At 46.6% G+C, this 24,188-nt stretch overlaps 1 protein-coding gene across 3 annotated transcripts in view; it reads right to left on the bottom strand.

Annotated features, from left to right (window-relative positions):
• Positions 1-24,188, bottom strand: part of STX3 (syntaxin 3) — a 43,614-nt gene that overhangs the window by 2,832 nt on the left and 16,594 nt on the right. Inside the window, exons 2-11 of one of the 3 annotated variants that reach the window (XM_081240084.1) lie at positions 23,821-23,904; positions 13,414-13,513; positions 12,750-12,824; positions 11,551-11,618; positions 8,263-8,371; positions 7,342-7,415; positions 7,096-7,230; positions 5,232-5,342; positions 3,609-3,722; positions 1,733-1,817 (exon numbers count right to left, since the gene is read on the bottom strand). In XM_081240084.1, the coding sequence (XP_081096210.1) occupies positions 3,639-3,722; positions 5,232-5,342; positions 7,096-7,230; positions 7,342-7,415; positions 8,263-8,371; positions 11,551-11,618; positions 12,750-12,824; positions 13,414-13,513; positions 23,821-23,904 (840 nt within the window). In that variant the 3' untranslated portion in view covers positions 1,733-1,817; positions 3,609-3,638. Of the gene's footprint in view, positions 1-1,732; positions 1,904-3,608; positions 3,723-4,999; positions 5,111-5,231; positions 5,343-7,095; positions 7,231-7,341; positions 7,416-8,262; positions 8,372-11,550; positions 11,619-12,749; positions 12,825-13,413; positions 13,514-23,820; positions 23,905-24,188 lie in introns of those variants that run through there. The other 2 variants (XM_081240083.1, XM_081240085.1) reach the window with 2 other exon arrangements.

Below are 24,188 nucleotides of genomic sequence, written 5' to 3'. Positions count from 1 at the left end.
TTAGCAATAAAATAATCAAGTTTACATTTTTAAAAAAAAAAGTACAAAGAAAGAACAAAAATCCCTTCACTTGTATTCCAAACTATAAGCCCCAGGCCTCAATCTCAGGAGAGCAAAGATCTGTCTGTGATTGAAGCTTGTCTGCCTCGTTGCCGGGGCCAGGCCTGTTGGACATCACAGCCATAGGCAAGAGGGCGTCCCCTTGGCTCTGTCCAAGTGCTGGGCAATGATTAGATGTAATCATTCCTTTGCAGAGGAAGCCAATGGACCATGCCTGGGTTAGGGTGCTTACCCTGTCCTAGAAGGCATTAAAGTCAAAGCTGAAATATCAATCCGGGAGGCTGGCAGAGACCAGCAGGGAATCTAAGGGGCTCACACTGGCTCAGCACGGTCACTACACTTAAAAATTTCCTGGCTTCTGTTTGCTCCATGACAAGTGGGGGCGACAAAGCATCTATGAAGCTCATTAATGTGGGAGCAGGTACAGCTGCTGAGTAGACCCTGGCCTCCCCGAGCTGACTCCGCCCTGGAGACAGGACGTCCCAAAGGTCATATGAACGGTACCAAATTGCTGTGGGACGTTCTCAGGACAAGCCTAGCCCAGGCAGCAAGTGGGGAGAGGTGTTGAGCTTGTCCCACCTTCTGTCTGCTAAAAACCTAATGGGGATCAAGTTAGTCCTCACCCCAACCATCTGTGATTCTCCGAGCGCTTGTGAAGAAAACAGCAGGTTTCCCGATGCTGTGGGAAGATCACATTTCTACTGTGATTCATTTGCAGGTAAGCAAATGTCTCTTACCTAATTTTTAGCCTAGCTCAAGTTATTTTTTTGAGGTTATAATATTCTCATTTCCAGTTTCCTACTTCCTGAGAGACACATACATATATGTACATACATCTCACACACACGATTATAAAAATACACTTGGAACACATGAAATGACTGAATACTCATACTCGCCCCAGTCTGAAACATTCCCAGAGCCTGAGACTCAAGCACCTCTTCCCTGGCCTAATTTTAGTGCCTGGTTATTCTGGGCCTCAAGGCAATGGCTTCACAAAGCATCACTCTAACAGTAAACAGCCAGTTCCCAAGACTGAGACACAGAAACAGTTACTCCATACCCCCAGCCTTTACAGACGGTAACCTCAGACGACTGTCTCATGGCAGCACCTCCTTGAGTCAACATGAGGGAGTACAACATAGACAGAGATCGAGTTGGCCATCGAGCTGAACACACTAAGAGCTTAATTTGAGGCTGAATTTCAAACAAGAAGTCAGCTTCCAAGACCAGAACGACCTCTGCCAGTCCCTCCTACTTTCAGGACAGGGACAACGAGCCATGAGGACTGGGATCCTGCCAGGTAGAAGACTCGGGTCCAAGCCTTATTGTTGCCAAACTTGGAAGAATCCCCTTGCTTTGTTAAAGATAGCCCCCCACCACCACCAAAAAAGATACACTGCGACTCTGGGGAGGAGAACACTCCATGAGGTAGAAAATACAGCACCTTGGGGAGGTCTCAGGTAGGCTCTCCAAGGTGCAGGGCATAATTTGACACATCAGAGGGGAGAGGGAGAAGCTGGGGCAGTTCCTACGGTCCAGGAGGAGGTGCTTCAGAGTTGGTGGGGCAGGAGAAGGTTCTGAGGGCTGCATCAGTAGTTTAGATTTCTCCTGGGCTAGATTGCTTGCTGGGTCAGGTCCAAGGTTGGTTACATGAAAACAAGGGAACAGGTCCCACTCTCTCTCAGGAAGGCCATTCACACTCCGTTCCCATCTGAAGACAAGGGCGGCCACACCAGGCTGGGGTGAAATGGGCTCTACAAGAGGCAGGGGGAGGAGGAGCTGGTCAGCGCCCAGGGTGGCGGCGAAGAGCAACAGTAAGGCTCGGCCACAAGCCACACACCTAGAAGGTGGAGAGGAGAGATCAGAAACAGCTGCAGAAAGAGAACAATGGAAAACTCAGCACAAACCCAAGAAGTCCAACAAGCACACCCACGACAGGGCCTGGAATTAAATACTCCCCCGTACAAGAAACAAAAAGCCCTGTTAGGAGAGGCAAAAAAATAGGAACATCCCTGGGCCTTTTACAGCCCTTCCCAGGGGCTGTTGCGTTACTGTGGAAGGACTTATGGGAAGAGAGGCACCATTGCTGGTGAAAAACACCTGTTCTGCCTGTGGGGCTCCCATCAGCACCTTTCGAATACAAGTTTCAGAAGCTTGCTGGCACTAGAATCATCTTCTCCTTAGTCCCCCTATCCCCCACTAACCTTAGAAGGCAGAAAGGCACAGTGAAAAAAGATGCAGAAAAGTTCAGGCGTCACACCTGCTCTGCCTTGCAAGCTGTGTAGGCTTTGGGCAAGTTCCTAATTTCACTGAGCTTCACAAAGCTTCCCCAATGAAGATGGGGTGATGATGTTATCCTAGAACACAACTGGGGAGCATAAACATATTCAGAAAAATAATACTTAAGAAGTCAAGGAAGTCTTCACAGTGCCAATAACTAGATGATTCTTGTCATGCTGCTGCTGTACACATGAAACCCTGATTCAGTGGTCGGCTCTATTCTTTTTACCAGATTTTAAAGAAATTAATATCCTGAATTTTAAAGTTGCTATTGGGACTTCCCTGGTGATCCAGTGGTTAAGAATCCGCCTTCCAATGCAGGGGACATGGGTTCAATCCCTGGTCAGGGAACTAAGATCCCACATGCCACAGGGCGACTAAGCCCACACACTCTAGAGCCGATGCGCCGCGACTACTGAGCCCGCGCGGCACAACGGAAGTTCCCACATGCCACAACAAAGATCCCACATGCCACAACTAAGACCTGACACAGCCAAATAAATATTTTTTTTTAAGTTGCTATCCTCTAAAGTTCTCTAGACTTTGTAGATGATGATAAATGGCCACCTTGTTTTACAAAGAGAAGCTAGGTCCACTATTAGCTGTGTGTTCAAACATGCCCCTGTTACCTAACTTCTCTAAGCCTGAGCATCTTCATCTGTAAAATAGGGATGATAATAGCACCTGTCTCATGCGGGTGACGTGAGGACTCAGTGATGCATACGTAAGGTGTTTAGTACATTGTCTGATACAACCCCGCCCTCAAAAATGTTAGCTACTCTTATCATTCGAGATCCAACCAGTCAACCACAAACAAAACCCTACAGACCCAAATCCCGATTCAAAGCTTCATTTACACTGAAAAGGATACGGAAGGCAAAGCCCAAGATACCTGAAAGCCAGTAATAACTCACAAGATGAACCCTAGATCCCAGACATAGACTGCACTGAACTGAGAGGAGCAGGCTTGCTGGGGAAGGGGAGTGAAAATGAGGTGCTCGGAAAATGAGGGACGGTGTTGAAACAGGACAAGAGCGGGGACAGAACCCACAGAATAGGAACAAACAGGAAACCCAACCCCTGTATGCAGCCAGGACCCAAGAATAGGAAGTTACACAGATGAAAGAACACACAGGTACTGAAGTCTTAGAGCGCTCGGCGTGTCCAAGGACAACCACAGGGGGAAGAAGCAGAATTTTAAATCCCAGGCTCATTTCTCAAGAGGGAGCCAATCCAGAGTCCCCGAGTACCTTCCATTTACTTACATTTCAGGGCAGCAGCCTCCCGGGCCGCCCTTACTTCAGCCCAACGGAAAGTCCAATAACCAACGCTAAAATGCCCAGCAACACAACCACTACCACAATGATAATTATCAATTTCTGGAGAGAGGGATAAGAGAAATAAAAACAAGTCATTATTACAAACAAGCAGAAAGCCACAGTAAGTCATCCAAAACCCAACCCCTCTGCCTCTACATAGGAGGCATCTTATCAATCCAAATAAATGAAATAAAAAGCCAACATCTCTACATAAAGACACTCTATTAGGATATTTTGTTTCTTAAATTACTTCTGCACTAGCAATGCCAGCAGATGGAAATATGGAGTTTCCATCAGCTCTCAGCTCACACGGCAGCCTTCCTATGTGCACAGATATAAGGGCAACCATAATGGGGTCTCCAAGCAGCAACAGGCCAAGATAGAAGTGACTAATTTGTTCCTTTTCAAGAAGGAGTATAAAGACATTTTTGACATAGTCCTAATTACAAACGTCTGTCCATCTCTCCCCCAAAGTACATTCCCACCTGCCAAACCCAGTACAGTGACTGGGGATCAGGAAGTATGGTTACAGTCCTGTTGCAAACCAGCCTGGATTCATCATGTAAAATAACTTCCCAGCTTCCCAGATACCTGCCCAAGCAGTAGGTAAAGTTGGAAGAAAAAGAAAGAATTGAAGAACAAACATATCAGAGCCCAAGAGAAATAGAAAAGAGCAGGCTAAAAAGCAAAAACCACCAGAGCTAGCCACCATAGTCACTAGGTAGAGAAGCTTAGAAGTCCTCAGGTGACAGGGGCACCAGAACTAGAGGTGGGGGGCGGGCAGTGGAGACAGGATGGAAAGAGCTTGATTGAAAGCTGAATTTGAATCCTGGTTCCTATGCTTCCTAGGTGGCCCGAAGCCAATTACTTAACCTCTGATTCTCAACTGTTTCATCTATAAAGGAGAAATAATAGGTGCTCCCAAGATACAAGGTAATGTTCACATAGCCATCAGCACACCACTGGGTTCATGATAGAGGAAAAGAGACCAAGTGGGGCAGGGCTTGGGCTACCGGTGTGGAAGGCAATGAAGGGAAGGTTTCTGAAGAGCAGGAGTCAAGTGTAACAGCTGAAGGGACCGTGAGCTCTGTCCAGGGGATTAGCAACACCTGGGCAGTGATACAGAGCTGCCTGCAAATGTGGGTTCTGGGTAGAGAGCACGTGAGCCAGATCCATGCAAGGCACACCTGGCAAGGAGGGGCAGCTATTCTCTAGGGAAAGCTGAGGTAGGCTTTTGGATGGGGCCAAGACGGAGGGAAGGCACGGGCTCAAGGACACGGGTGGGGGCGGCCAGAGAGAGGAGAAGCCGGTCGGTCCAGCTGGGACTAAGGGCTCACCCTCCGAGCTTCACTCTGATACTTGACAGCCTTTTTGGTATCTGCCACGGCCCGCTCCACGAAGCCCACTGACTGGTCCATGTTGTTCTCAATACGATCAATCATGGCTCCCTTTCCGTGGATGCAAGAGGTGGGTCCAGCAGAAAGAGGGACGGGGAGAGGGAGGAGAGAAAGAGCGAGAGACGGCGCGCACGGTGGACTCTCTTCTCCGAAGGCAGCAGGAGAGGCTCACCTTCCGGGCCTGACCCTGGTACTTCACGGCTCTTTTTGTTTCCTCCCGAGCCTTCTCCACGTGGTCCACCGTGTGCATGACATTCAACTCTATGTTATCTAACATCTCACCCTGCAAAGGACAAACACTAGTCACACCCAGGAAGCCCACCCCAGGACAGTCCTAGCTCACATGAGAAAGGGGTTCTCTTTCTTTTCAGCACCAAGAAGAGCATCTGGAAACTTTAACATGCAGCCTTCTGTGGGGCAAACTTGCACAACTTCCCCGTGATTACCTGTGGTTCCCCAGGCCTTGGTGGCTGTCACTCATTCCAGAAACATTCACTCAGTTACTCCTCTGTGACAAGCACTGCACTGGGCACCTGGAGCACACTGTCTAGATGGCTGGAATATTCTGAAGGATCCCGCCACTTTTTTTTTTTAAGTATGTGAAGAGAGAAGCCAAGGTATTGGGTTGGCCAAAGAGTTCATTTGGGTTTTTCTATAACATCTCACGGAAAAACCCAAACCAACTTTTTGGCCAACCCAATACATCTATCTCATGTTCTTAGGGCATTGCCAGGATGCTGGCTTCTTCCTGGTCATTCAGACATGAACCAAGTTCATTCGGCCTGAACTGAGTTCATTCACTACTATAGAACAGTGCCCAGCACACAGCAGGTGCTCAACAAACAGCTGAGGTGGGAACAGTTGCTTTCTCTAAGGCACTCCCAGGTCCCGTAAGTGACAGACATTGGTTTTACCTGAGTTATCTGGTTAAGAGACAGCAGCCTCTTAATAAGATTCCCAACCTTTGCCCAGCTCTTACTTCCTGCCCAGAAGTTTGGTCTCTCCAATTGATTTCTGTGCATCTTAGGACAGGAATTCCCTTCACCCACCTAGACCTTCCTCAACCCAACCCATGGCGTTATGGCAGTCTCTACACAGAGAACAGAACTTACCATCACTTGAATCTCAAACCAGTTCCTCGGCAAGGCAGTGTGGGGAGAAAAAAGAAGAGTAGGGATGGAGGGGCAGGAGAAATGGTCTCAAAGGCCGCAAGGGGGTGGAAGAAAGGCACCCGAGCCCAGAGCAGGGAACTGATGTCAAAATCAGCCAAGTGGTGCTCGGGCTTCAGTTAGGTTTCCTTCTACAAAGGAAGCAGTTTTCAATCCTCTCCAGGTGGCAGAGACACTGGGAGTTCCTGGTAATAGTGGCACCAGACCATGACACAGTGGGGAATTTAACTGCGTCATAAGAACCAGGAGACATGTGACTATGTGACACTGATACCATATGCTGGGGACAGAGCCATCCATCCCTGAGCAGGCTTACCCGGGACAAAACAGACTGTCAAGCTAAGCACTGTGAGAGTTTCAAGTTTTTCTGTAAATATCACTTCGCTGTCCCTTCAATCCTTGTGTTGTCTGCTCTTGTTCCTTAGCAAAAACTGTCACCATTTGTGGAAAAACACACATACAGAAGAAACATACAAAAACCTCTGTTAAACCTAACTTTTCACCATAAACTGGGGAAAAGGCCCCATGTTTTCAATGTCACCAGTGAAACAGTTCCTATCAGGAGATGGTTTTAAGGCATCACCATTAAGAACCCATATCTCTAATTTAAAAAAGACAACGATCCTGAGGCTGGAGGGAACCAGGTACTTGACAGAGCACATCAAACCCCATACTAATTAGAAATGACTTCCAGGCCAAAGTAACAGGCATGAATGATGAGGCTGCGATTGCCCAAAATGTCAGCATCTACCACGCAAGTTCCCAGTGATTCTCCCACCCCACCCGGCTTTCCAGGAGTCCCGTCTCGCCCTTCTCAGGAAGCCCCGGGCTTCCTCTCCTCCCTGCCCACGCGGTACCCACTGTTACCTGGTTCTCCACCAGCATGGCGATGTCCACGAACATGTCGTGAAGCTCCTTGATGCTGCTCTCCAGCCTCACGATGTCCTTGTGCCGTCCCTCGATCTCACTGAGGGCTTGCTTGGAAATCTGAGAGTCGATGATCTAGGCCGAGACCAACCATCTGCCATCACGCCCACCGCAGCCTCACCACACCCCGCCCACCGCCCCGCCCTCCCTGCCTCTGCAGCCCAGCCCGCCCCCACCACCACTCACCCCCGAGGTGAAGATGGCAGGGTTCCCACTCTCCAGCATCTCCTCCAGCTCCTCATCTGTTGTCTTTCTGCCGGCTTTATAACAAAAGGAGGAGAGCATCAAATGTAAGACCAAAGCTCACCATTTCAAAAGTTCCCTGAAAATGGGAATACAGTAAGTTCACTCTAAAGACCATGGCCTTACGAGCCTCCTGACTCTCCTTTCTCTGGATTTCTCCCCTAATCCAATCCATCCGCAACATTATCAGCAGTTACCTTCCTGAAGCCCACGTCTGATTACATTCCTTTCCGGCTCAGAATGTCTCCTGGCCCCCTTCACTGCACCACAGAGTCCAGGGTCCTCAGGACGAGGGGCCGGTTCCCGGGTGAGCCCTCCCTCCATCCGCCTTAACCTCGCCCTGCTCCACCCAAACGCGCCCTGTTCCCAGGCCCTGGACGGCCTCTCCTCCCTGAACACGCATGCTTTGCTCCGCCTGCGCCCTTGTTCACTCGGTTCCTGCACTCAAAGCACTTTCCGCCCTGTGGGGCCCTGCAGTCCGGTTTCTGATTCCTAAAGGGCGTGGCTGTAGTAACTTCTTTATTCCTCATGGCAACTAGCACCATTCTCTGCTGTCAAACAGGCAGCAAAAGATGTCCTGAGCCCCAAGGAGTGCAGCTGTGTAGCAAGTGCTTCCTTCATGGATGCAGAAACGCTGGTTCCCACGGCAATCAAACGACTCGGGCCTGGTAACTCCGAGCCATCTTTCAGCCTAAGACGCAACGTCCAGGATGCACCAGTGCTGTGTCCTCAGCTCGGGCACAGAAGAGAAGGCAGAAGCCACCAGCGGGGCTGCTGCTCCCTCTCCCCGGGCCTCACGACGGGGGACGGACAAGCCCGTGGCAGGAAGGGTGAAGGGGCACAGGCCAAACTTCAAACACGCACTGATCTCGAGCTGCCGCTGGATTCGCCCTTTGCTGCGTTCACGGAAGTCCACCTGAGCCTCGTTGTATTTGGTCATCACCTCCACAAACTTCCGGGAGAGGACGGAGTGCTGTGGGAGCAAGGTGAAATGCTGTGAGCCCCCAGGAGGCGAGGGAGGGGAAGGTCCACAACTCTCATAGAACCCCAGCCCCGATGCAGCCTCATCTACAGCAGCACTGGTCCTGGAACAGAAGACCAGGGACAGCTCATGGTGGGAATGTAAACGGGTGCAGTCACTGGAAAACAGGATGGAGGTTTCTCAAAAAACTAAAAACAGAACTACCATATGACCCAACAATTCCACTCCTGGGTATATATCAAAAAACTCCAAAACATTAATTTGCAAAGATACTTGTACCCCAATGTTCATAGCAGCATTATTTACAACTGTCAAGCAACCTAAGTGTCCATCAACAGATGAATGGATAAAGAAAACGTGGTATAGATATCTATATATCTATGGAATACTACTCAGACATAAAAAAAAAAAAGAATGAAATTTTGCCATTTGCAGCAACATGGATGGACTTGGGAGGCATAAGTGAAATAAGTCAGAGAAAGACAAATACTGTATGATATCACTTATATGTGGAATCTAAAAAATACAGCAAACTAGTGAATATAACAGAAAAGCAGCAGGCTCACAGATAAGGAGAATGAACTAGTGGTTACCAGTGGGGCGGGAAGGGCAACATAGGGGTGAGGGAGTGAGAGGTACAAACTATTGGGTGTAAGGCAGGCTCAAGGATGTACCGTACAACACAGGGAATACAGCCAACATTTGCTCATAACTGTAAATGGAAAGTAACCTTTCAAAATTGTATAAAAACGAAAACAGAACAAAACAAAAAACAAAGACCAGGTACAAGACTCAGTTTTTTGGTTTCCTAACTTTACACCGTTGGAAAAGTCGGCTGACCTTTCCAAAGCATGTTTTCAGTACCTATTAACCTGTCTTGCTGAACTCCTATAGTAATTGTGAGGCCAAAGGAGATACCTTGTGAATCTCAGAGGCCCTGTTTTCTAAAGCTGCCAGACTCTCTCCTACATCCAAAGATCCTTGAGTTGTTACTCAAACTGACCTCCCCAACTTTTCTTGCTTCTGACTCAGTGCCTTCAGTCAATGGCCCTGGTGCCTAAACTCCAATCTTTATCATTTTTTTTCCTTACCCACCTCTCAGCATCAAGCCCTACTGGTTTTTCCTTTGCAAAATCACCAATATCTATGCTTTTTTCAAACCAACTACCACCAGGCAAATTCAGACCGAAATCATTGCAAAACCCAACTAGAGATCCACCTGCCTCTTGCCTCTTTCCCACTCTGATCCAGTTTTCAAATGGTTCCCATGTTATCCTCCTAACAAACTGCAACCCAAAGTAAATGCATACAGGCTACTCAGTCAGATCCAAACTCCCCGGACTGTAGCCAAAGGCCTCTGGAATATGGTGCTATGTTCTCTACCAAAAACTCAACGTCCACTATCCCATGACAAACTTTTTTCTCTAGACAGGCTGCTCTCTTCACGTCTGCCCCCTCACACCCACACCCACCCCCGCTGCTACCAACCCACCCAGGCACACACACACACCACTCCTGCCCCCATGCCTCTAAGGAGAACCTCTCCCCGAGCCTGTCCATGCTGGCATCTTGCCCACCAAGGCCCAGCCTCCTCTGGCCACCCCAGTTTTTCCCGAGATCGTCTGATGCTGGGAGCACATGCATTTGATCCGGTCTTCATACACGTTCTCCCACGGGTCTTATATCATAGTTTCCTTGTGCTACTTGAACATCGTGCCAGTTCAAGGACAAGGATCATATCTTTGATGACCACCAAACAGCCTGACTCCAAACTGGACAACTAATGACCAACAGTCTTCAGAGAGAAGACTTCAGTTTCCTCACCTGTAAACCAAGGAGGCTCACTAAACCCTCAGCAGTGCTCTGGGAGCCTCAGGCACCTCCTTAGAGGACAATGTGAGAGGGGCCACCAGCTGGACTCGGCCCTGTCCCCCACCTCAACCTGAGCAGCTCCCCTCCATCAGTTCCTCAAATTGAGTTCCAATCAGTGGTTGTTGGTTGTTTGTTTTTTGTTTTAAAGGCTCCATAGCTAGAAAAGGGAACCCTCCTACACTGTTGGTGGGAATGTAAATTGGTGCAGCCACTATGGAGAACAGTATGAAGGTTCCTTAAAAAACTAAAAATAGGGTTACCATATGATCCAGCAATCCCACTCCCCAGCATATATCTGGAAAAGACAAAAACTCTAATTCGAAAAGATACATGCACCCCAACATTCATAGCAGCACTATTTACAATAGCCCAAGACATGGAAGCAACCTAAATGCCCATCAACAGAGGAACTGATAAAGAAGATGTGGTACATATATACAATGGAATACTACTCAGCCATAAAAAAGAATGAAATAATGCCATTTGCAGCAACATGAATGGACCTAGAGATTATCATACTAAGTGAAGTAAGTCAGACAGAGAAAGACAAACGTATCACTTATATGTGGAATCTAAAAAATAATACAAATGAATTTATTTACAAAACAGAAGCACAGACATGACTCACAGACATAGAAAACAAACTATGGTTACCAAAGGGGGAAGGGGGGAGAATAAATGAGGAATATGGGATTAACAGATACACACTACTATATATAAAATAGATAAACAACAAGGATTTACTGTATCACACAGGGAACTATATTCGATATCTTATAATAACCTATAATGCAAAAGAATCTGAAAAAGAAGCATATATATATATATATATATATATATGCAAAACTGAATTACTTTGCTGTACACCTAAAACCAACACAGTATTGTAAATCAACTATACTTCAATAAAGATTTTAAAAAGGGACTTCTCCGGTGGCACAGTGGTTAAAAATCCGCCTGCCAATGCAGGGGACATGGGTTCGAGCCCTGGTCCAGGAAGATCCCACATGCCGCGGAGCAACTAAGCCCGTGAGCCACAACTACTGAAGCCCGCACACCTAGAGCCCGTGTTCCATAACAAGAGAAGCCACTGCAATGAGAAGCCCGTGCACCACAACGAAGAGTAGCCCCCGCTCGCCACAGCTAGAGAAAGCCCACACGCAGCAACAAGACCCAACACAGCCAAAAATAAATAAATTTATTAAAAAAAATTTTTTTTAATTAAGAAGACTCCACAGCTAAGAAAAAAAAAATTAAAAGATTGGACTAGATGGTTGTTAGACCAGGGAAAATCTCACCTGGGATTTCCGAATCCGAAGGTCTGCTGACGACCGGACCTCGTCTTCTTCAATATGCCTCTCCATGCCTGGATGGGAGAGGAGGTTATTCTAGCAACGCATCTGCTGCTCTCCTCCAAGAAACACACTGTGCAGTGCGGCCTCCTCTCTCTTTCTCACACACCCGGCCCAGGAGACGTTAACAGCAGGCAGGTCCAGTCTCAAAAGGTCAGCTCACACCTGAGCCACGTGACCTGCGTTCCACCACCTTTACTACTGCCGGGTCTTCTTCCTTGGACACCTCTCAGCACAGTGGTTAACACCATGAGTCTCTGTCACTAAGAGACTCGGACTCAAATCCTTACCCCTTAGCAGCCATGTAACTTTGGAAAAGCCACTTAACCTCTCGTAGTGTTCCTGTTCTCTCGTCTGTAAAATGGAATGAACAGCAGTGCCCCCCTAGCAACACCAACGTGAAAATTAAATGAGAATGCACACAGAGGCCTTGGCACACGATCACGGCTACGACTGGAAGCTGCCACTAACGACTTCCACCTCCACCCGCATGAAAACAGGCAGCACAGTCTGTTGGGGGGAAGAAATGATAAATGAGGCTGAGCAATGCTGCTTTCACTCTCAGACCAACAGCATGCACTCGTCACCAAGTACAGTGGGGCAAGAATGCAGATGATAGCCATGGAGCTAAGGAACCTTCTGGGCGCCCAGAGGAACTGAATCTACGACAGTGGCTTCACTGAACAATGCCCGAAATTGAGGGGTGGGCATGGGGGTGATGGGAGGGTGATACCTGGCCCCCAAGAAATGTCTCCAGAGTCTATAATCCATCTGGCATCCATACATCACTAACATCACTGCTCAAATGTTACGTAGGTGCTGGGGAAGGAAATGGGACCAGGAAGAGAAAAGTCGAGGGACTAAGCTAAAGGACCAAGTCACCCAAATATCCAATAGCTGAAAGCACACTTTCATTCCCATCTCCGAACTTCAATTCTGGACTCTCTCAACCACAGTGATGACTCGAGAGCAGGTAAACTGTCTGGGGCTATAATAGGTCATTCCAGGGACAGTGCCCAGACCACAAGCAGAGACGGCAAGGGTGGTGTCACTCCCGTCAGGAAGAGTTTCGGTCCAGAAGGGCTGGACCCCGGATGTGAGACGGATGGTGGGAGTACTGCCCGCTCCCTTTGTTCCTTTCTTACTCTTCAGTTTGTTCCGGACATTGTTGGCCCTTTTCTTGATCTCAGTCGTGAGCTGCTCCAGGTCATCCTTGGTTTCTGGGTAAACAAATGCAGGCAGAGTCACTTAGAAGAGACTGAAAGCTTAGTCAGCTACAACAATCAACAGAGGAGGTGGGGAGCTTTCTCAGGTGCCCATGGCCCAGAGCAGTATGTATCCCGGTGGGCTCTCAAGACATCTGTCATTAGAATCACAGAAAGCTTATTTTTAAAAGGCATTTTTTTCCCTGGCATCCTACCCCAGAACTACAGAATAAAAACACCTCGTGGAAAAATAGGGGGGTACTGGGGAAGCATTTCAGGCAGAGGAAATAGCACAGGGGCAGTGGTGGGTGGGACAGAGATGAGGTATCTCAGCAGCTGTAAGAGCCATTGCCAGCCATGAGAGGGTCTAGCTGGGAAGGAGAGGAGAGTTTGGCTAAATGGGTTGGACCATGAAGAGAAGAGGTAACCGTAGCAGAGCAGTGACCAGGAGAGGGTAGAGGAGGACGGGAGATGACATGGCGCGTATGTTAGTGTAAGGTAATACACCCCCCCACCCCTGCTGCTCACAGAGGGAGGAAACCAAGGCCCAGCCCCAGTGGCCAAGGGTCACTGTTGGGTGATTCAGCCCCGAGTCAACACTCACTTGGCTCTGGAATGGGTGCAGACAGAATGATACTGTAGAGCTTCTTAGCTTCCTCCACGTGCTCTGAGATCTTGTCAATGTTGAGTCGAGTTTCCTCGATCTATAGTTAGAAAGATGATAGCCTCTGTCATCAAGAGGAAGAATATAGCCATGACTGAGATGAAAACAGAGCTCCCTGCCCACCTTCTGGGTTGGTGGAAGCAGATGGTGACAGGAAATGTCTTCTGAGGACCAGTGAGCCCAGTGAGTACCCTTCCCATAGTCAGAGAAACGAACGTAAACAGAGCAGTCATTGAAGACCCGTCCTCATTGCTCCCTGAGAGGAAGTACGTTTACTCACCTTGGATGGGAAGATCCCAGCCAGAGTCAGGAAGAGCCAGGACAACCCATGAGGAATAATCAGTGAAGGGTCAAGAAACCTTACCAGGCAGATCCCCAGCTCCTCCAAAAGTGGAGCAGCAGAAAGTGAGGACAGGAGAGAGGGAAAAAGGAAAGAAAAAAAGGGAAAGGGAGAGAACAAACCTGGAGAGTGAGAAACACAGAGAGAAGAATGAGAGGAAGAGAAAGACAAAAACAGAGATGAAGAAGAGAGAAAGAGAGAGAGAGACGAAGCAATGACCATCTCAGGAGATGCTGAACTTCTCTTGGACATGTGTTCTGGGGAAACGCCTCTTACTAGCTGATCGCCTTAGACGATCAAGACCCAGGAGCTCAAGCCGTGGACCATTTCTGCCCATTTCTGAGGTTCCTAACTGTACAAGGTGTGTATCAGAAAGTACTTCTAGCTGCGCCTCATTCCCAGATGGAACACCGTCCCAGGACGCTGCTGCCTGAGCATTTAAGTTCAGTCTTGGCTCCCTCTTCAAAGGCACCGGCTGTCCTGGCACCACGGCCTCTGCTGCGGTGCCAGTGCATACGCAGGCAGCAGCACATGCCAAAGAGACCTCAAAACCCACCACATCTACCTGCCTCACTTCCACAAAGAGGGGCACATCAACACGGCCACAGTCAACAAACAGAAATCTTGTAAAATGCCAAAGAGTAGGATCTTAACACCTGAGATACAACGAAAATACAACTCAATATGCAGCTTCCGGCAGCCCTTTCTTCTGGTGAATAATTCACTTAAAAAAAAAAAAAAAACCCTGATCACAGCTCTCCAAACTACAAAGAAATAAAACTTGAGTTCTCTACCCCTCAAATTAGTATTTTTGACAGTGGAGCGGGGATTTGACCCTCTACAAATATGGGTTAGCCAAAAAGTTCCTTTGGGTTTTTCCCATAAGATGTTGCAGAAAACTCGAACGAACTTTTTGGCCAACCCAGTATATTGGCTTTGATGCATCATAGTTTGAGAATGGAATTACTTGCTTAAAGATACAGAATAAACAAAACAAAACAAAAAACAAACAAACAGAAAAACCAAAAAGAAAGACACAGAATAAATTTTCAGTCTAATAATATCATCAGAGTGTAAATACAAATACAAGTAGCTACCCAAACATTTGTGAAGCATTTTCACAGCTGGCAAAACAATCCATAGCATTTCATTCAGATCATTATTGAAATGAAGAAACTAAGGTTAAAGAGGTCAGAGGTCACAGGGTTGGTGGTAGGGACAGCACTCAAATGGTGCTCTCCAGGGTCCGACTGGGGTGCCTTTTCCATTAGAGCTAAGACAATGTTTTTGGCTTCTTCATACTGCTTCACTTTCAGCAGCATCCCAAGCCTACCCAGTTATCAAAAAGGCCTGTGTTATCACCTGTGAACGCTGGTGGCTCTAGGGGTGTAACCACCTCAGACTCAGGGCCTCGGGGGACCCAGAAATTGCCACCTTACCCTTCCCTCTCTCTTCATCTCTCCCATCAAACACTGACTCCTCTTCCAACTCCTAAAGTGTCAGTGCATCACACCACATTTCCATGTCCATCACGTGACTGTCTTGCCAGGGCAATTACATTGTATAAAACAGGACTGAGAAAAAAGACTTTCTAGAATAACATGTCCTCGCCATTTTAAAATGAATTTTAACAACGGAACTGATCACCCTATTTTCAAGACGGCAGAGGCCTAAGGTTTTGTATGTTCAACGGATTGCATGTCTTAGAAAATAGCTCCTGGAATATTATTTCATCAAGTGAAGAGCATCCTGACCCAAAGCTGGGTCAGTGGTAGGGAGACGAGGTAGGAAGTTTTTAGGATGAGACTGTTGGACCCCAAGCTTAGAGTCGCTCCAGGCACTTGGAGACCAGATGGTAAACGGCTTATCTGGCCCGACAGACGGGAGCACTGGGCCTCGGGCTCCATCCTCAACCTGCCCGCAGAACTTTCCAGGTCAGGGTCCTCCACCCCCACCTCCAGTCATCCTCCACCCACGGCAGCTGCTCTCTTCCCTCTGTCCTCAACCACCTCACCATTTGGAGGTATTTCAGGGACTCTGATTTAGTAATCTAGTAATTTAGTCAGGTCACCAAATAACCTCAGAATCCCTTCAGGACTTCAGGATGGGCAACTGGCCGATCACAGAGCTTTTCTTTTTTTTAAAACTTTGTGTCTGTGTTTTTTCTTGCAAGTGTTAGTTTTTCTCGAAGGTGACTTTCTGAGTATTTCATGGTAGCAAGTAGACATGCAATTAATTTCCTCTTGTGCATTTGCCAGACAACCCAATATCGGGGCAGGGGGACAGGGCTAGCAGGAAATCTGCCAGTGCTGAATCTAAAAGCTCAAGTGCTATTTGTCTGTGTGTTTGTTTGGGGTTGTTTTAAATAGACTGACATTACCCTGCACAATAATATATTAAGAACTAAACCCGATTTAACATATACCTGTCCCAGAAACAAGGCCCTTCACTGGATGTCTGTGAAGTCACCATCACTATCTCCTTTTTATGCACGAGAGCACTGCAGCTCAAAGAAATTGAGGAAGTCAGTCAAGCCCGTAACTGCAGAAAGAGGCAAAACCGAGGTTTGAACCAAGGCAACTGTTAAATCCAAACCCTGTCTCCTGAACCAGGTGAAGGTGCAAGAATCACCTACGGGAAGCTCTCTCTCTTCTCTCCCAGGTCCCGTGTGTATTCAGCCTGTGTCAGGTGAGTGTGTGAGATCCACTCACCAGTTCTGTGAGACTGGCTCAATGGCCTTTGACTCACATCATGTGCCTTATTTCTTTGTTCTCCAACCAAGGCTCCCTGTAGAGAGCTTTTTACACAAGGAGTGCTCAAGCAACTCAGTCAAGTTGCTGACTGAGGGAACCAATCTGCAAGTTTTTTTTTTTTTATTGCCATGCTAAATTTGCAGCTAATACATCCCCAATGCCCACTTATTGTTTGTTACTTTTTAAAATGTATTTTTCAATGATTTGTCAGTAATGGGGCAATCTAGATAGCACAGCTTAAGAAAATAAGTTAGAATCATACCAGGTTCACGTTCTGGCTCCACCCCTTAGCAGTTTTTTTGACCTTGAACAAGCCACTTACCCTCTCTGAGCCCCAGTTCTCTCATCTGTGAAATGAGGATTATCATATTTCCCACTTCCTAGAGTTTGTGTGGGCATTAAATGAGATAAGATATGTCAAAGGCTTAACACAAAGTACACGCTCAATAAACATCAGATGGTGATAAAGACAAAAACAGCCAGCAACTACTGCACATTTATTGTGTGCCAGATACTACGCTGAGCCTTTACAAGCAATGTCTCATTTAATCCTCACAGCAGTGCTAATGTTAACAAAATGTTCTGTGATGTCAGTAGCCACCCAAGGAAATCCAGTAAGGACAGCAAGTCAACCACTCTTCACATTGGGTGTCTGCATCATGGGACCAACTACAATTACCACAGTATATAGGCTGCCCTCTGTATCCTCAAGTTCTGCATCCATGGATTCAACCAACCCCGGATCGAAAATACTCAGGGGGAAAAAAAAAATTCCAGAATGTTCGAAAAAGCAAAACTCAAATTTACCACACTAGCAACTATTTAACATAGCATTTACATTGTATTTATAACTATTTACATAGCACTTACATTGTATTAGGTATCATAAGTAATCTAGAGATGATTTAAGGTATACAGGTGTGTGTAGATGATATGCAAATACTATACCATTTTATATGAGACTTGAGCATCCACAGACTTGGTATCCATGGGGGTCCTGGAACCAATTCCCCCCACCCCCGCAGATACCGAGGAAGGACTGTACTAATCACCATCATCTAACTAAAAGGAGGGAGTTATTTTCAAGGCATGGATGGCCTCTTCCCTCTGGACCTAATTAGCCAGTGGAATCTAATCCAGTGTAATGTAATGTAATCTAATCTAATCTAAAAGCAGAGAAAGTACTACTTTGGAGACTGGCAGGTGCCGTGGGGTAAGGTATAAGGCTTTGTCTCTTCTACCTAAAATGTCTCTGCCTCCCCTAAATTCCCATGTGCCTTGTACCTCTAAGTTAGGCATTAAATCTTACATATTTATTTATTGAAAACTTATTATATGTCACCTTTTTAAGGTGACAAAAGTAATGGGGTTGTAAGAATCAAATAAATGATTCCTGCTTTGCACAATTCATATACTTTTACTTTTCTCCAAAAATAGCAAAATCCGAAACAGTCCTTGTATTAGAAGTTCTCAGTGAAGTCCTCTTTGATTTGTTTGCTTCTTTGCTTTGGAAAACAAACATTGACAAGAAGGGACAGAGAAAGGTCTCAGTCAGCCAAGCAACAGAAGTCAAGTCCCTCAAGGGGTTTTATCAAGACTGAGAGTAGTATTTCAACTCTCCTTTTATGAATGAAAAGAAACATATGATCTCAGAGTTATACTGACCGGTGAAAAGTAGTAGTCTGGGACAATCACCTCAAATCAATTAAGTGTATCTGGGCTTTGCATCACTCAAAGTAGGGTCAGGAAAATAAAAACCTATCTAGTTATTTTAACCGAAGTAGTTGGGTGGTTTGGGTAGTTTTCCTCCCTCATAAAAGGACTTCTGAGCTTTTCTAGCTGCCTACTAGAAAATACAGGGAATTCTTGACACAGAGATCCAAGAGCTGAGAAGCCAAACAGAGGATGGTGAGGCACTCTGGAAATGAGCAACAGCAGGTTGGAGGGACGAAGAAGGAAGGCAGGGTCACCAGGGCCCCTCTGATGGCAGCCAGATGATGGTGGAGTCAACCGGCAGAACAGGACCATGGAGGAGGGTCTATGGAGTGAAAGTTGAGGCCGTGGAGGAGATGCGTCTGGGAGGAAAACCGTAGCTTCATCCCCCGACCTTGACTCTTCCGCAGTGCCTCCCCTGGGTCAAACACCCCAAAAGCCAGTTGGCAAGGGAACCTGGGCAATGAGTACCTTGCAATACAGAGCAGAGTACAGGGAGGGCAGGGAACGGACCTGAGGGTAAACAGGCAAATGACCGGCAAGGGCTTCCTGCCTGCCTATGGAAAGAGCCCAGAAACGCAGAACCTACCAGCCCACCTAGTCATCCAAAGATGCTACTTCAAGAACGAGTTGGAGAGTATTTAACCTGCTAGATTCAACTTAATGCCTAGATTTCCAAGTTACATCCACTTTGAGGATCTTCGTTTTAACAGACATCACAAGACTGATCATCTCTCAGTTCCGCTAACCAGCCACTGCTCCACCCGTCTTGTTCCCCTCAGGCGCCTGGATCCCCATCACTATGCCAAGCACATGGTGTCCCTCAGTAGACGTTTGTTCAATGGATAAATGAATGTAAGTAACTCCAGGGGTAAGCTTGCTTCATACACCACTGCCAGATTGCCTCATATACCTTTCTTAAGCGCATCCAAGAAAGAAAACTTTATAATAGCATTTTCTGAAATCTATTCATTCATTTTGCTAACTGAAGTTACATGTCAGAAAGGGTTCTATGAAAAAAATAAGTGTTGAGATCGGTAAGTTAACCAGGTTTCTTTATTATAGGACTTCTTAGCATCTTTGATAAGTTCATGTGCATTTTCAATCTCCATGGGAGGAAAAGATTATGAAGTGTTTCTCAAACATGTTTGATCACAGAAATCTTTCTGCATCTCATACTGCCATCCAAATAGCCATCCCCACCTGCCCCTGCCCTTTCTTGTTAACAGAACTCTGATTTTGTTTGGGCAGCAATATTGCCAGCCCCAGAGGATGAATCATGATCGGTTCTATGGCAATCCTGACAATCCTGCCCCTTTGCTAAGTTCTCACTTTCCTGGTCTCCATTCTAGAAAAGAGTGGCCATGACCATGTGATCCACTGCTGGCCAAAGAGCCACAGGGGAAGTCAGTGTGGAGGATTTGGGTAGTTTTCCTCCCTGATCAAAGGATTTCTGAACTTTTCTAGCTGCCTGCTCTCTCACTGCCTGTGATGCTGGTGTAGGATGATGGCATGTGGAGCTGTGACTCTGGTGGTTTTAAAACATGGCACAAATTCTTCAATCTCCTCATTGAGAGGTGGTATCTATGTACTGCTCTCTTGAATCTGGTGGGCTTGTGACTGCTTCGACAACAGAGTACGATACAAGTGATGGGCTGTATGACTTCCGCAGCTACAATGCTTGTCTTGGAGCCCAAAGCCTCCTCCACCAAACCGATGACCGTGAGCTGGTCATGCTGAGGAGCCCGTGCCACAGAAAGAGGTCAAGTACAGGTGCTCCTTTGACTCACCCTACTTCAGGCACCAGATGCTTGAATTAAGAAGTCTCTGAGATTCCAGGGGCTTCCCTGGTGGTCCAGTGGCTAAGACTCTGTGTTCGCAGTGCAGGGGGCCCGGGTGTGATCCCTGGTCAGGGAACTAGATCCCACATGCCGCAACTAAGATTTGGCATGTTGCAACTAAGAGTCTGCAACCTGCAACTAAAAGATCCCACATGCTGCAACTAAGACCCAGCACAGCCAAATAAATAGATAAACAAATATTAAAAAAAAAAAAAAGTCTCTGAGATTCCAGACTCTAGCTATTCAAGGCCCCAGAAACTATGCAGCAAAAATAACCCACCTCCGGGAGCTCCCTCGTGGCGCAGTGGTTAAGGGACTCGGCACTTTCACTGCTGGGGCCCGTGTTCAATCTCTGGATGGGGAACTGAGAGATCCTACAAGTCACGAGGGCACAGCCCCCGCCCCCCCAAAAAAAAACCCACCTTCACTGGGCCCTGTCTGAATTCCTAATCCACAGAATCCATCAGTATTACAGAGCGGTTGCTTTACCCCACTAACTGGTAAGGTGATTTGTTACATAGCAGGCAGACTCCATCTCTCAATCCTGCCCTCTCAGGCAGGTTCTGTTTCCTCTAAAACTCTGCACTCCCTGCCGACTGAACAAAGAGACCAAGGAAAATACAGACAACTACAAATTAGACAAAAAAATCTAAGGTTTATCATTTACTAGACCCTGGCTTTTTAACAGCCAAGGAGGCCTAAACACCCAAGAGTCAACTCTTTTCTATAATAACTGGGAGGCTGGAGAAGCCATTTGAGTTTTACGGGGCAAAGCACATTTTGAAAACATCCTGATCTTGTGACTTCATCTGTACCTTGCAAATGCCTCTCTGACCAAGCTGTGATTCACACCATCAGTCCTCAGCAAATAACCAGGGGTGACCTACTTGCTGAAAGCAGTCCAAAAGGTACCTTTTGTCCCAAGAGTGCATTCCCAAGAAATCTACACAGCTGTCAATGTATCCTGCAGGATGTACCGCGTGTATTCCTTAGACACATATAGAGGGAAACCTTTTCATTTCCCTAAATCCTTATTATCTGGAATGCACTTTAACCCACCTTCAAGGATATTTCCAGACCACATTCTCTAAAGTAAACTTTGTGGTCTATTTATTCACAAATACACTGGAACAGAATGGTGATGAGAACTAAAATTTACTGAAGACATACTTACTGTAGGTCAGGCACTGTGCGGGTACATCCGTATACTTTCTCATTTTATGTTTATAACAACCAGCAGGTAATACCTCTAGGCCTGTTTTAGAGGAAACTGGGGTTTAGAGCAGTTCAACAACTTTTCCAAAGCTATACCACTGTAACAGGCAGAGCTGAAATTTAGACCGGGATCCGTGGGGTGCCAGAGCTGCACAATCTCTTTCCATGATGGGCTCCCTCCCGCCTCTGCCCCACTCCAATACTGATCCTCTCTGTGCTCTATCTACATGAGTACAGAGGAAAGTAACATTTACCTAAGCCCCCTCTAAGCACTTTCTGAGTGCTGGCTCCTTTCATCCCCAACAAATCTGTCTGGTGAGTATTTTTCTCACCATTTCACAGCTAAACCCACAGAGACTTAGAGAAAAGTTAAGGCGTGTGCCCAAGATCACACAGTTAGTGGCAGGTAGGGAACTATGTCCAAAAAATCATGCTCTTTCCACTCCACCATGCTGTCCCCTTCTCCACCCTAAATATGATAGGGCTTTTTTATTTCCTAAATGATAGAAAAGCATTTAACTAAGAGAAAGCAATACAAAAAGCAGCAGCCCTCGAGACCTTGTTAAGTCCCCCAAAATAACTACCATCCATCTGGTGCTGTTCTGTTCAGATGATGCTTTCCAGATGTACAACCTTCATGTGATCTCATGTGATCCTCACAACAGCCTTGAAAGGTAAGTACTGCCATTCCCAGTTTCCAGAGCAGGAATCAAAATCCAGCTGGGTTAAGGAACCTGACCAAGGTTAACTGCTATTAAAGGCCTGAGGATAGACTCAGACCAGGTCTTGGAGGCCAAGGCCCACCATCTTCCCACCTCACAAGGAGTACTGCCTCTCGGGGCCCCTCTTACGGGTTCAGAAAAGAGGTAGGACACTGCTAATGGAGAAGAATCCTTATCCTAGGAAAGAAGTTAATGTAACTGGTTCTCTAAGGCAAGATCAGAGGGATGAGCTACAATGATGTCATGCATCTCCTTAAGTCCACCCCCAGCACTGAACAGAAAGACCTTTTCCTTCCACGGTCCACACCTAGAACAATACTGGACTCACAAAACTCAAGCATTGTTTGATCTCACTATGACTCCTCCACCAAAGAGATGGACCCACCCATGGAGAGGGTGGGGATCTGTGCAGTATTCACAGCCAACTTCCCAATCAGGTCAGCACACACTCAAGTTTGCTCTGAAACCCGCTTGTGACTCTCACAGATGAAGTGGCATAAGCCATCAAGTCCTAAAAGAACTAGAGGGTGGCTAGAGGGTGGCTTTTCCACACTCACAATCCAGATGACAGGAAGCACCCACATCTCCCCTGCAAAAAGAATATGACGCCTTTTTATATATGCAATAAAAAGCCTAAATAAAGAAACCATAATATGGTGGCAGAAACTTCAGTGCCGGAACTTCTTGTGGCTTGGTTTGGTTTTATTGAAACACATGGAATGTTTTACAAACACTAATCCATTTAATCCTCCTAATAGCCCTATGGGGAATTACATTATCAATCCCAATGTACAGATAAGGAAACCAAGCCTGTTAAGGAAACGTTCACAAGATCAACAGCTGTCAGAAGCAGGGCTAAGATTTGAACCCAAATTTCCCTGGCTTCAAAGGCTGTGTTTCTGTCCGTGATACACAACGTCCCCCACCCCCCCACCCAAGCTTCCCATCATTGACTGTCTACCACAGCACCTTCCAACAGTACCCTCTACATCAAAGACTATGTGAATCTCTACACACAGGACACCCATGTTTGCCTCTGCTGAATTTCGAAAAAAATAAACTGGTGGTTTCTTGGTTTCTCAGTTATCACCAGAAAAGTCAAAGGGATTGAATTTTTGGAAACAACAATTCTGATCTACCCGAATCACAGGCCTAAAAATGCAATGAAATGCAATTTTTTTTTCCCACACTTGTGGCTGGGCCCCCAGGGTTGGTTCTGTATTTAAACTATGTAATTCAGGCAAGAAAGGATATCATTAAAATGTTGTCATGTAGCATAAGACTTTAAAAGCATCTCTTTAGGGCTTCCCTGGTGGCGCAGTGGTTGAGAGTCCGCCTGCCGATGCAGGGGACACGGGTTCGTGCCCCGGTCCGGGAAGATCCCACATGCCACGGAGCGGCTAGGCCCGTGAGCCATGGCCGCTGAGCCTGTGCGTCCGGAGCCTGTGCTCCGCAAGGGGAGAGGCCACAACAGTGAGAGGCCCACGTAACAAAAAAAAATAAAATAAAATAAATAAATAAATAAATAAAAGCATCTCTTTAATATATATAATTTACCTTCTCCTGACTTTCTCGATAAGATTAAAAATCCTCCCAAGTACTGAAGAAACTCTCCTTGTAACTTCTTGGTGTGTCCATTCCACCCCAGCAAAAGACTGACTTTCCTCTGCTACCCTTGAAAGATCTGGGGGGTTTTATTCTTTACTAAGGAAGTTGTGTTTCCTTATGTCCATTCAGAAAAAAAATACAGGAAGGACACCTACCTCAGAAAAGAACTCATCCATGAAAGCTGTGTTGTCAATAGCAATCTCGACCTCATCTGCATCATCATCCTGTGTCAGCTGCTTCTGTGAGAGACAAAAAGGAGGGTGAGACCAAAAGCACTGGAAATAACGCACAGCACTGAATGCTCACTAAAGACCAGGAGCTATATCTGCAGTGAACATTTTACATACATATCTCCTTTAAAACTCAGAACAGCTCTGTGATGTATCAAACTCCGATGTCACACTGTCTGAGTTTAAATCCTAGCTCCACACTTACTGATATTTTACAGGGGGATGAGGGGAAGAAGGGAGCAAGTTACTAAACTCGCTGTGCCTAGGTTTCCTTATCTGTAAAGTGCTAATAA

The sequence above is a fragment of the Mesoplodon bidens genome (assembly GCF_964165515.1).
Source record: "Mesoplodon bidens genome assembly, chromosome: 7".
NCBI classification, from domain to species: domain Eukaryota; kingdom Metazoa; phylum Chordata; class Mammalia; order Artiodactyla; family Ziphiidae; genus Mesoplodon; species Mesoplodon bidens.
Note: the sequence above shows the minus strand (reverse complement) of the source record. Positions and strands in the feature narration are given on the sequence as shown.